This window comes from Mesocricetus auratus, unplaced genomic scaffold, assembly GCF_017639785.1.
Source record: "Mesocricetus auratus isolate SY011 unplaced genomic scaffold, BCM_Maur_2.0 Super-Scaffold_100048, whole genome shotgun sequence".
NCBI lineage: Eukaryota > Metazoa > Chordata > Mammalia > Rodentia > Cricetidae > Mesocricetus > Mesocricetus auratus.
Genome location: NW_024429225.1, coordinates 3,483,647 through 3,497,175, shown reverse-complemented (window position 1 = coordinate 3,497,175; position 13,529 = coordinate 3,483,647). Strand labels below are relative to the sequence as shown.

General features: G+C 42.0%; 2 protein-coding genes across 5 annotated transcripts in view; one reads left to right on the top strand and one right to left on the bottom strand.

The window, feature by feature from the left end:
• The window catches only part of Fbxo34 (F-box protein 34), a 67,034-nt gene that overhangs the window by 33,812 nt on the left and 19,693 nt on the right, over positions 1 to 13,529 (top strand). The gene's annotated exons all lie outside the window — the stretch shown is intronic.
• Positions 1,286 to 13,529, bottom strand: part of Atg14 (autophagy related 14) — a 74,676-nt gene continuing 62,432 nt past the window's right edge. The window contains exons 10-11 of the mRNA XM_040735807.1: positions 5,910 to 5,983; positions 1,286 to 2,532 (exon numbers count right to left, since the gene is read on the bottom strand). Coding sequence (XP_040591741.1) covers positions 2,357 to 2,532; positions 5,910 to 5,983 — 250 coding nt within the window. The 3' untranslated portion in view covers positions 1,286 to 2,356. The remainder of the gene's footprint in view (positions 2,533 to 5,909; positions 5,984 to 13,529) is intronic.

The window sequence follows — 13,529 nt, the reverse complement described above, 5'->3', positions numbered from 1 at the left end:
ATAAATGAAAAAAGGGGTGAGGGGATGGGGTGAGTGAGGGCCTAAGATTCTAGGTTAGTTAAATTCTTAGATTCCTCCTTTGAGGGATACATTTTTCCTGTTTTTTCCTCTCCCTTGTGCTGAATATTGAACCCAGAGCCTTGTTCATGTTTGGTATGTATTTACTACTGAGCTAAATACTTGTACTTCACACACATGCTTTAATTTTTCAAAAGATTTTAGTGGATTAAGACTGTGACTGTTGTAACTAATGGGAATAGATTCCCGATGATGTCCCTTTTGACACTGGACATGTGACTTCTACATGGGCCCAGGTGAGTTGAAGTTGAACGCTGTGAAAATGGTAGCTGGCTTGGTCACTGTTCTAGTGCCATGAGGAGACACCATGACCAAGGCAACTTATAAAACAAGGCGTGCGATTGTGGGCTTCTTACAGTTGCACAAGCTGAGTCCATGACCATCAGAGTGGGAGTATGGTGGCAGGCAGGCAGGCAGGCAGGCAGGCAGGCAGGCAGGCATTGGCGTTAGAGTAGTAGCCGAGGACTTACAACTTTATCCAAAAGCAAGAGGCAGAGAAGGAGAGGGTTTGGTGTGGGTATTTGAAACCTCTAGTGACATGCCTCCTCCTGCAAGGCCACATCTCCTAATCCTTCCTAAACAGTTTTACCACCCAGGAAATCAAGCATTCAAATACATGAGCATATGGGGGCCATTCTCTTTCAAATCACCAGGATGGTCTTTGTCGTGTGTGTGTGTGTGTGTGTGTGTGTGTGTGTGTGTGTGTGTGTGTGTGTGTGTATCTTCAGTTGCTAGGTTTTATTTAGCATTTATACAAAATGAGCTTTTGTTCCTCTTTTCAGTCTTCTCTCAGTGTACCAGATAGCTCCTGTGATGAAATCTCGATGACACTATATATGGCTAATTGATGTTTTCAGTTATTGTAAATCCCAGTGATTGCCTTCAGACATGCTTCTCTTTACGGAAGGGCTGGCAAGGGGGGTGGGCCAGCTTTCTTCATAAACTTATGATAGAGACCAACTTCCTGTGTATCTAAAAGGACCTTCTGCAGAACTTCATTCATGTGAAAATCACCTTGAATTGAATGTTTAACAAACTACCTTCAGTGAAAAATGAGATTATCCGTAGTTATCTGGGTCCTGTGATTACCAACCCTGCCTTCCTCAGAAACTGCCCTGCATTTGCCTCAGCATTGCCTACAACATTTGAAATACAGAATCTGTAAATAAGGGAAGACCCTTTAAAGCATGGGCTAGAGAGAATTACATTGAGTTTTTATTATTTTATTTTTGCTGGACTGAGGGTTGAACCTAGAGCCTTGTGTATACCAAAAGAACAAGCTACACCTCAGCCATTACTGTAGGTTTCTGAAAATCTTATTCAGGCAGCAGACCTTGTAGGAGTGACAGTGAGTAGTATCTAGTTGACCAGACACCGGAGCAAGCTCTTCTCTCAGCCGTGGTGGTAATGTGGGCAGCTCTAGAGTGGTGGGGGAACCTGAAGATGCTGCCATTTTCCTTTCACAGTTCACCTCTAAAAGATAGGGCAGGGTTTGGGGAATGTACTAGCATATTCCTTTTCTGCTCATGCTCTCGTAGTACAGTTTTTTATAAGCTAGAAGCTGGGTGTGAGAGGGTGTTAAGGCAGGAAGATTGTGGTTGAGCCTAGCTGGGGTAACATCCTGAGACCTTGTCTCTAAAATCCCCAACTCTACAGCTTTAAGGTGAGAAAGTTTGTAGTTTTTAATGCACAGTCATACTTTGGTTAAAACTTCTGTGGAAGCTGGAGTACTGTTAATATGGCAGATGGTCGTGATAAAATGGGAACATGTCAACTAAAAAGAAACCAATGTGGGTGAATCATAATTAAAAATATCTCTATGATTCACTAAAATATTTTTCATTTGGGTTAACTTGTTAGTGCCGTAATCTTATTCCTCTTTGGAGAAAAACCAAAGGAGACGAAGCAGGGCGGCAAGATGGCTCAGCAGGCTACGGGCCTGGGCGCTGCACCTGGTGACCCGAGTCTCAGCTCCTTGTCTCTCCCATGGCAGAAGAACAGTTCTGACCTCCACACACCAGCCGTGGCGCGTGCGTTTCCAAAACAGAGAATGAGACCACAGGACATAAGGATGACTAGAATTTCTCCGTTGGTAAATGTTTATGGCATGAACTTTCTGAAGTAAAAGAATCTTAATAAAGATGATTGATTGCTTGTAGAAGCTGATAGCTTTCTGCTTTCTCTTCAGTGAGCTGTCAGAAATGAATTTTACTTGTCAGGAATACCTGGCCATCTTCTCAGGAGATTATCCCTCGACGCTTTACAACAGAAGAGCTTCTCACCTTGCTTGAGGAATGGCCACTTTTGCCTCCCTGTCTCTTGCATAGCAGCCTAAAGTAGGCATATATAATATTTTTCTTGAGATAGCTTGTAGCATTTCTGACTGTTGCTGTTTTGGATTTTTCATGCTTGAAATCTTACTGAGCCCAGTAATGTTTAGTCTTACTCTTATTCCTGTAAACCAAGCAATTTAAAATTCTTGTTACTTAGAATCAAAAAACAGCACCTTATGCTTATAAATATACTCTAGAATTGGTTCTGTTGCTCCTGTCTCATTCTTGATAAGAACAAAGTCCCAGAATGCTCTGCATTTTCAGCAAAGCAGCTCATTACCATGGCAACAAGGAATCAACTCATTCTGAGTGAGGCAGGGTTCTCATCTATTGCATTAATAAAAACAATCCAAATGCACCTTCTTGTAGACTTGACAGCATGGCCTGTTCAGGGTCATGTCTGAATAGCCTTAGCTTATAAATATGGTGGCACAGCTAAGGTAGACTGTAAGGGAAGGGCAGTCCTGGAGTTGGATTCTTTGACCTTGTGAAGACTTAAGAACAGATCCAATGACTTCACATGTACCTGAGGATAGCCTGACAACTTCCTGTGGAGTGTCATTACCATCCCCACCCTTCTGGTCCTCCTGGAAAGTAGCTGACTGGCAGAGGGTAGGAGAATAGAGAGTCACATGAGACAAAAGTAAAAGGGGTTTCCCTTAGGCCAATGGCCCATGTGGTCCTTGTAGTCTTTCATCTACACATGGAATGGTTGAGGGTTTCAAGTAAGTTTCTTAGGTTTTAGAGGGAATATGAGATTTGCCACCCAAGCTGTCTACCCTTGTTTCTATAGGATGAAAACATTTTTTTAAATTTTCTGGTAGTTAGAAAATACAGTTGCTTACTTCATCTTTTTAGCTTATGAATAGAATTAAAGAGTTTATGGAAAAATCAAAGCATAATTTATTTTAGATTAGCTAAATAAAATCTATGGATAGGGATGATTTGAGAAAGCATTATATTTTATTATACAAACAGGAAAGTTTTGGAAGATAATATTGGAGACCTCCTAATATTACAAACAGTGTGGGTAGTTCGATGTAATTAGAACATGAGGCCTACAACAGATGTTAAAATTTGAAGGTGTAAGAACAGGTTTTACTTGACAGTCTTTGTGTGTCTGCAAATGTGCTGTTTGGGGGACAGCTACATAGAGGGGCGAGCACAACTCGACTGTTGCTTAGGACTGCTGTGCTGGTGCAGGAACGTGCAGCCCTGCAGCACACGTCAGAAGGGAGGGGCTGTGAGAATGAGGAATGCAGAAATAGAGGGGTAGTCTTTGTGGGAACAATCGAGGGTGTTCTGAGAAGACAGCATTTGAGCAGAAACCTGGAAGAAGACAAAAACACGCAAGTGGATATGTCTGGGAAGCATCAGATTTTTTATCAGCAAGTGTCAGAGCTGACATGTAAGGTGTGTGTGTCATGTTTGAAAAAGAATTTAGTTTTCCATTAAACTGAGTAAACACAGAGGAGAGACAGGTAAGTAGAAAAGGAAGTGGACCCGTCTTCCGGAACTTCTGAAGAGTGTAGTGTGGAAACGATAGGATGGGGACTAGGGAAGATGGCTCAGTGATTAAAAGCTCTCGCAGAAGACCCAAACTGGATTTGCAGGAGATCCGATGCCTTCTGATGCGCGCACGCGCACACACACACACACACACACACACACAGACACACACACACACACACACGCAAAGGTGGTAGGATAGAGCATTTCTATTTTGTTACAATGCAAGAATAGATGCAAGAGAGCAAGTTGGAGTTGAAATAATGGGGCTTATAGAACAGAGTGGCAGCAGTAGACAGTGGCTAGTAGTAGTTGGATTCTTAGTAAAGTTTGAGGGCAGACCCAGTGGGATTTGTGAGGGAGGAAAAGGGGCCAAGAAAGAGCCAAGGATTCTGATGTTAACAAATGGAAAAATGTTTCTGTTTATTAAAATGGGGAAGATTGTAGGATGTGAAAAGGATTCAGAATTTTTTCTTTGGACATGCTGAGTCTGCTGAGATGCTTATTTGATATGTACATGGATAATTGAAATAGCTATGTACAAACTGGAGAGAAGTTTGAGTTGATGATTTGGTGAGGCAGATGGATAACTTCGAGAGCATTAATGGAATGAAGGAGACTAGGTCCCAAATTGCTTGAGGTGCCACAGAACATCTTTAAACTCAAAATGTTTATGAAAACATTATTGTAGGGTGTACGCCTGACCACACGTGTAATTTTAAAAGGATGTTAGGGACTATGCTTGCATGCATTTCATGTATTTCTGTGGGGTTGGGTTCAGCAATGCACCTAGTAGTGTTTGTCACACACAAAAAACAGTAAGCAAGTAGAAAATTAGCATGTCAGCCGGGGGGGGGGGGCAGTCTACACTTATAATTCCAAGTCTTTTAAGGCTAAGGCAGATGAATTGTAAGTTGAAGGCCAGCCTGTGCTACATGGTGACATGCCCCCCCTTTTAAATTATTTTCGATGTGTATGGATGCTTTGTCTGCAGGTATGTCTGTATACCACATGTGTGCTGTACCTGTGGAGGCCAGAGAGGTTGTCAGATTGCCTGGAAGTGGAATTACAAATGGTCATGAGCTGCCATAGGGTGCTGCGAATTGAACCTGGCTCCTTTGGATATGCAGCCAGTGCTCTTTTTTGGGGGGGGGGTTGTTTTGTTTGTATTTCGAGACAGGGTTTCTCTGTATTGTTTTGGAGGCTGTCCTGGAACTCGCTCTGTAGACCAGGCTGGCCTCGAACTCACAGAAATCCATCTGCCTCTGTCTCCCGAGTGCTGGGATTAAAGGCGTTGTACTCTTAACTGCTGAACCCTCTCTTCCACTCTGACCCACCCACCACTTTTTTTTTTTTTTTTTTTTTTAAGAAAAGAAGGGTCTGGGAAGCTGACTTGGTGATTAAGGATGTGCTGTTTCTGTAAGAGCACAGGGGACCAGCTCCCATATCAGGAGACTCACAGCCATCTATAAGTCTAGCTTCATGGAACCCATCCCCTAGGACACTTGTACTCACACATAGCATATATATTTTATTTGTGTAAGCCCTTCCCAGAGCCTCTAGACAGTAAGTTCTGATCCCTTTGGAGGAGTCAAATGATCCCTTCACAGGGTTACCTTAGACCACCAGACAGCAGGTATTTGCTTTACAGTTTAATTCCAGTTATGAAGTAGTAACGAAAATGATTTTATAGTGGGGGATCACCACAACATGAACGGTATTAAAGTGTCACAGCATTAGGAAGATTGAGAACCACTGCTCTAGGCAGCAGTTTTCTAGATTAGGACAGATTCTCTACCCCACCCTCCAGATACATGCAGATTATTTCTTCCTATTTCCCCCTTGTATTTCTTGGTTCGTGCGTGTGCGTGAGTGTGTGTGCGTGTGTGTGTGCTCGTGCGTGTGCGTGTATGTGTGTGCGCGCCCCTTTGCGCATGCCGCTGTGCAGCAGTGTGTGCAGTGATCAGAGGACACCTTCAGGGTTCTCACCTTCCACCATGTGCGTTCCAGAGACTGACAGCTGGTCACCAGGCTTCTTTACCCACTTAGTCATATTGATAGCCCTAAGGGAAAAATATTTATTTTAAAAATTAGTACAGATTGGTAGTGGTGGACAGGTGAGCCAGATCTTTCTCTGTAGCCCAGGCTAGCTTCAAATTGAAAATTTGAGTGCCAAGAGTACAGGCTACAGTAGTACACCTAGCTTGCAGAAGTTTTTTCTCATGTATATTATTCTGTTCCTGGCTTTGTTTTTGAAACATGGTCTCATGCAGCCCAGACTACCCTTGAACTCACAGTGAAGGATGATCTTGAGCTGATGATCTTGCCCCTGCCTTCCAAATGCTAGCTAGGATTATAGGTGTGCACCACCATGCTGAGTTTATGTGGTGCTGAGGGTCATCCCAGCGCTTTGTCATATTAAGCAAGTACTCAATCAAAAGAGCTCATCACCACCTTTACCCTGTTCTTAAGCCTTAAAAGCACTGACTACTAATTGGTTTAAATATGGATGGGCAGGAAAACAAACCACTCTGAAAGGCAGGCCCCATGGCCAGCAGTAAGTAGATGGTCAATACAAAATGAACTCACTGTATCTTTGGAGGCTCTTTGTCAGGGCTTGTGAAATATACTTTAATTGTGTAAAGCTGTGTTACTTGTTTGTGCTGCATGTGTTTAATTATGGATGGATGTGTTGCTGTTTCACCTTGCCTGCCTAAGGCTTCTGATTGGTCTAATAAAAAGCTGAACAGCCAATAGCTAGGCAGGAGAGGGATAGGTGGGGTTGGGCAATGAGAGAAGGGAGAAGAGAATACAAGGGAGAAAGAGAGGGAGATGCCTGGAGCCAGGCAGACACAGAGTAAGACGTACAGAATGAAAGAAAGGGACAACACCCCAAGGTTAAATGTAGATGAAAAGACACAGGTTAGCTTAAATGATAACCCTGGTGGGACAAGCATGAGGTAAGGCCAAGCATTCAAACTGAGAAGTCTCCATGCCACGATCTGGGAGCTGGCTGGTGGCCCAAGAGAAAGCTTGTTTTTAAACATTAGTTCCTTTGCATATATATCATGCCTTCCATTTTCTTTATTGACTCTTTAAGAGTTTCACATCATGCACCCCAATTCTGTTCATCTCCTGGTCTCTCCTATGCTCCCCTCATCCCTGCCACGCCCCAGTTATGTGTTTTTGTGGGATTCCTATGTGTTTGAATGTGTGTTTCTTGTGCTGTTTCTTTGGCTCATTTTGTTCTATTTTGTGCTATTCTGTTTGTTTTCTATTTTATTTTAGAATTATTCTTTAGATGCCTGTTTTTTATCTAAGGAGACAGGATATGGATTGGGATGGCAAGGGGGTTTGAGGAGGATCTTAAATGTTGGGGGAGGGGAACCATAATTAGAATGTATTGTATGAAAAACCTATTTTCAATTTAAAAAATAGAAGAAATAAAGGAATTCCTGCAAAAAAAATAAATGGGTAATTTGACATCTTTCTTCAGTGATTATACAAAACTTTGAGCTCATTGGCAAAAAACACCAAGAGGCAGGTTCTGGTGAATGAGGTCAGACGTGACACTCCCCATCTTATTTTTTGAGATGGGTTTTCTGCACCATTGGAATAGGCTGGCTGGTCTGCAAGCCCCAGGGATTACCTTCCTTTCCCTCGCTCTGGAATTGCACCATCTGTGCTGGCTTTCTATGTGGGTGCTAAGATTTGAACTCAGTTCGTCATGCTTTGCTGCAAAGCGCTTTGCTGACTGACTGACCATCTCCCCAGCCCCAAGATCAGATCTCTTTGGAGACACATAACTCAGTGAATGAGCCTCTAGAGAGGCTGATTAAGTTCTAAAATGTGAACACTGTGTGTTGAAATCTATTCAGTTGTATCACCTGAAGAGGGCAGGTAATAAACCAGCATGATAATTTTATAACGGATATTTAATTAGGCTCCTTGATACTTTTTAATCTTTTTGTTGTTTTTGTTTTTTGTCTTTTATGAGACAGGCTTTCTCTGTATTGTTTTGGAGGCTGTCGGTCCAGCTAGGCCTCGAACTCACAGAGATCCGCCTGCCTCTGCCTCCCGAGTGCTGGGATTAAAGGCGTGCACCACCACCGCCCGGTTAATCTTTGCATTTTTAAAGGTACAGCTTTCTATTCAATAATAATTTGAAGAAAAAATTAAAAATACTTAATTTCCTGGGATTTGCAGAAATATGGTTGAACTGTAGTGGCAGAAAAGTTAAACATGATCTTTGGAGGAGGCATTTTATAATTGAAAGTCTTTGTGAATGTCTTTCACAATGATATAATCTTTCCTAAAAATGCACAAGATTTTTGCCAGGCATGGTGAAGCATGGTTGTAGTCCCATCGCTGAGAAGTGGAAGCAGGAGGGTCAGGAGTTCAAGGTCATCCTTGGCTGTGTAGCCACAAGGCATTTGGAGGCCAGCCTAGACTATGGGAGACCCTGTCTCAAAACAAAGATTTTTCTCTTAGCTTCTTGAACCTTCTTTTTTTTTTTTTCCTGTTTCTAGTTAGTTCTGCATTAGGAAACATTAATTTCAGTAGTATTTTTCTTTATTGATATCCTTCTTTTCCATATTAAATTGAAAATAGCTATTTCTACTCTTTGCCTTACCTGGGTTTTGTTTCTCTTAACATTCGGTGTTCCTGTCCCTCTCTCTCCACTCTCTAAACAAGAGCCTTGGGAAAGGCGGGATGTGTGGTTTTAGATTTTAGATTCATGACTTTCCCATAACCGTGCCAGAAGTTTGTGACTAAGAGCTGGGTGTGGTGGTACATGCCTGTAATCCCAACACTCTGGAGGTTGAGGCAGGAGGATCATGAGAACACTTGACAGCCAAGCAGCATCATATAGGCATGACATCATTCTTTTCTATCCAAATATAATTTCAGGGCTATAAACTCTGGAATTCCTCTATACTCTTGCTAATATGAAAAACTTTAAAATTCAGATTTTAACCTGCTAGGGGGGTGTTTCTGTATTATTCCATGTTTTCCTACAATGTAGTTCAGATCTGAACCTTGAAGGGATGATTTGACCATGTACTAGAATTGGCTTCAGTCCCCCAAGGATGCCCTGTTGTTTTGTCTCACAGTGATTGCCTGGTGTTTGTCATTTAACTGAGTTTTCAGATTGTCTTTATGGGTTTTGTATTAAAAAAAACAACAGCCAAAAACCACACCTTATTTTGTGACCTGGTTGGCTGCAAAGGAGCTTGTGAAGTCTCTCACCTGAGTTTAGCACGTGGGTGTGTGCGTTCACGTCCTTCCTGTCCTCTTCAGCCTTTACTCTTCACTGCTTTTAACCTTGTCTCCAGCTGAGAAGGTACCCTGGATGAGGGTGGGTTTCGTTTATTGCTGTGTTAACCTCTGAAAGGATGTTAGAACCTAGGCGGGTGCTCAGGAGCCTGAGGGAGTGACTGCAAGGACCATGGCTTTGGTAGCTAAAGATAATTAAGCTTCTAAACTGTGGGATTTGAAGAGGAGAAACAGTTTATTTGAACATCCAGATTAGAGGCTGGAATTGTTTTATGCTTGTTAAATGAGATGGAAAAAAAAAGAAAAAACTCTCAAGGCCGAGCATTGCGTTCTAATAGCCTAGTCTGTGCAGACTGTACCAGATGCTCCCAGCTTTATCATGGCCGCGGCGCTACAGAGCTGGAGGAGGTGTGCCTTGGAAATCGCGGCTTTCTGTGTGGTTTTATTAACTCTGGTTTACATCTGTTAATAGCTTCTCCTACACTGTCTTCATCTTCTCCTGTACTAAATGATTACTGATCTAAAGTCATATGCTATAAATTTGAATAATGAGTTCCATACAAAAGAAGAAATTGATTGTTCTTCCATGTATACAGTTTTCTAGTTTTATGTTCTATGATCATGTGGGTGCTTTTATAACAGACAAAATACTCTTTTGATAATCAGTTTGACTAGTACTGGTTTGAAACTGGAGCACAGGTGTTATATCCATCAATCCTGACTAGGTGTGGCTGTAAGATAACCTGAGCTCTTGTCTCCACTGTTCTGGGTTAGCTGCTATAAGATAACCTGAGCTCTTGTCTCCACTGTTCTGGGTTAACTGCTGCTGAAGTCTTCATTTGCACGCTGTTGAGCCTTCATTCCACCCTCATGAAATCAAGGGTTCAGTGCACTGAGGCGTATCTGTCTTTAGGTGTAAGATATTCCCCAGAGAATTCAAGAACTAGGGATGTGACACTTGGTTATCTTAGGGTGCTTAATATTTTTCTTAACTGTATATTCTGTTCTAAGGCAAAATAAATGTTACTTTCACTCTAAGAACTGACTTCCCTTATTTCTCCCCCTCTCCTTCTTTCTTTTGTTCTTTCCAGCATCTCATGTGACCCAGACTGGCTTTGAACTTGAAACTCCTGAGCCTTTTTCCTGAATGCTCTGATTAAAAGCTTACAGCACTTGTGATCCTGGCCGAAAGACTTCGTCTTTTATGAGGGTTGGTTGAGTATGAGTTAGGTCTAGATCTTCTGTTACCCCTAACACTGCAAGTTAGCTTCAGTTTAGCTTCCAGGCAATGTTATTTGTAATCACTGTAAGTGTTTTTGGTAGAGAATTTTTCCCCCAGATTGTCTTATATAAGGTGTCTAAAACGGAGATATTAGTGTTGTTTCAGAAGTGATGGGACTGAGTATTAGTTCCTGAAGTAAACCACATTGCTAAATGTTTTCATAGTGGTTTAGTATACCTCTACTTACATTTTTATTTTTTAAAAATTATACTTTTTATTTAAAAAGAAACATGTTACATTTTGTTTAATTATATCAGAAATGTTGCTCTATGATGCAGTGGCTATATCTGTGACTGTTGGCATTGTCCTAGGTAGGTTTCCGCTGCTGTGATAAAAACACGGACCAGAAGCAACTTGGGGAGGAAAGGGTTTATTTGATACATACTTCCAAGTCACAGTCTATCACTAAGGGACATCTGGGCTAGAATGTGGAGCAATAACTGAAGTAGAGACCATAGAACAATGCTGCTTCCTACTGGCTTGCTTTCTTAGATACCGCCCGAAGATGGCACTGCCTACAATGGTTGCTCCCTCTTCCATTAGTCAAGACAATTCTCCACAGATAGGCCCACAGGCCGGTTCTGATGGAGACAATTCCTCAATTGAAGTTCCCTTTCTCTGGTCTTCAGCTGGGTCAAGTTGGAAAAACTAACCAGCACGGTGGTCTTGAGCTGGTGTCATTTTCTGAGTACTTATCTCCTTTTCTGCATAATGGTTGCATGATGTCAAGGGCCTGACAGAGATGTGCTAACATCAGGACCACTAACAGTAGAGAAAGAGGATCAGCTGGCAGAGAGGCCCCCAAGAGAGAAGTGATTCAGCAGCGGAAAAAGCCAAATGAGATGTTGAGAAAACTATAGGCTTAAAGCATCCTTACTAAACACTGAGTGCGGCTGAGTTCGGGGGAGGTGTGTGCGGTTGTATCTGTGCCGCTTCCTCACTTTCCCGGGGCTACAATGGACTGTGGAGCAGTGCAGGGGAGCAGAGTCCTGTCTTAGGTGTGGGAGGAAAAGGCTGAGATGGGGCAGCATAAACTCTAGCAGTTTGTTAGCTGTGGTTATGGTTGCTTAGTATCTGTGAAATAGACAACGTGGAAGAAATGTATAAAGTTTCTTCTACCCCGTCTTTTCCTCCTCCACGTGTATCTTCTGTGCTCTTTCTCCTTCCTGTGGCAAATACTTGAGAGATGCAGCTTAACTTGCTCACTTCTCCTAGGGCCTGGTAAGAGAGACCCGAAGAGCTCTGGGCTATTTGTAGGCACCCTGCCTCCATGTCCCTACATATTTTTAAGGTATATTTTTTATTAATTTCATGTGTATGAGTGTTCTGCCTGCATGTACATCTGTGTATCACATGGGTGCCTGTTGCTTAAGGAGGTGGTAAGCCTTTATGTGCCCTTTACAACAACAAATGCTCTTAACCAGTGAGCTAACTCTCCAGCCCCATGTCCTTGCATTTTGAAATTAGTTCTCATGCCCAAAAGGTTCCATAACCTCCCCAAACAGTGCCACCAGCTGGGAGCAATGTTGAAACACAGGAGCCTGGGGGAGTTTTGCATTCAAGCCGTAACAGTGTGCTCTGCTTTGGCTGGCGGTGAAGTTTGATCTTGCGCTCAGCCTCCTTTGTGGTTTGCTTTGTTACTAATAGAAATACAAAAGGTTCTGGATGTGATCTCTGCTTACTTTCTAATATTCCTGAACCAGGTAAATTGGGGGTTTCTGTTGAAGTTAATAATATATATCTTTTAAAAATAAATACAAAATTGCTATGCAGAAATAATCAGGACATGATAGAACACAGCTTAATTATATTTTATAACATAAACCTCAAAGTATTTTTCTGCTTCTTGGTATTCTCTTCCTTTGTAGTCTGGGTGTTTAGGAATTTGCTTATCAGAAAGTTTATTTGTGCTGATAATAGTTTGACTTTTTTATTCTTAAAAATCTATGTATATATGCCTTTTGACAGCTGTGTTTGGCATAGTACAGAATCATGGGGAGACCTTACAGTGTTTCTAGTTAAAATTTGGTGTTTTTATTCTTTTTATTTTTTTATTTTTTTGGTTTTTACGAGACAGGGTTTCTCTGTGTTGTTTTGGAGGCTGTCGGTCCAGCTCGGCCTTGAACTCACAGAGATCCGACTGCCTCTGTCCCGAGTGCTGGGATTAAAGGTGTGCGCCACCACTGCCCGGCTGGTGTTTTTATTCTTTAAAAAACAGGATTTGGGGCTTTTCAAAGAGAAGAGGGAGGTTGCTGAATACCTACAAAAATGGACTGTTCTATCCCAAAAGCTACTAGCAGTATAAAAGTTGTTTTTCTCTATTTGGTTTGACAGTATAAAAAAGTAAATGACTTTATTGTAAAAGTGTTAGTTTTCACAAAGCTGGTGTCCAGAATTTTCTTTAAAATCTGACATTGCATAGGGATGTTTGGAGTAGCTAGAAGGCTGGGGAAAGCTCCGACTTCAGCCAGCTGTCTTTGCTCTGCAGGAGTATAACCAAGATTGAGAGGCTGTGTCCTAGATAGATAGCATCCTCTATTTCTTTGCCTTACTCGCCTCTCATCTTCCAGGGAGTGAGGAAGGCATAAGATGAAGAAATGGTGAAAGGAGTTTTATTGTGGGGGTCATTCTCATTCAGACCCCCACCCTGGGATTGCAAGTCTGCACCACCAGACCCAGCTAAGAGCGACTTTACTGAAAATAAGTGACTGATCTGTGACTTGTGTTTCCTTTTGGAGAATGGAGAAGTAGGATTAAAGGAAAACAATCAAATGCATTGTGCTTACTGATAGGAACCTTTGCACAGATCACTTAGTGATTATTATATAACTCAGTTGACATTTATGACTACTACTGGCTGTTACATATGGGTTGATATAAGCATGCATGGCTTTGTTTTAAATATATAATGTATATTGGACTATAGCTTAAGGGTTTAATCCCTACCTATGCAGACACAAACATGTATGCTAGTGCTCACTCTCATACACACACTCTAACACTGTGTATAAAAAATGACCTAGGGGGCAGAGAGATGGCTTAGTGGTTAA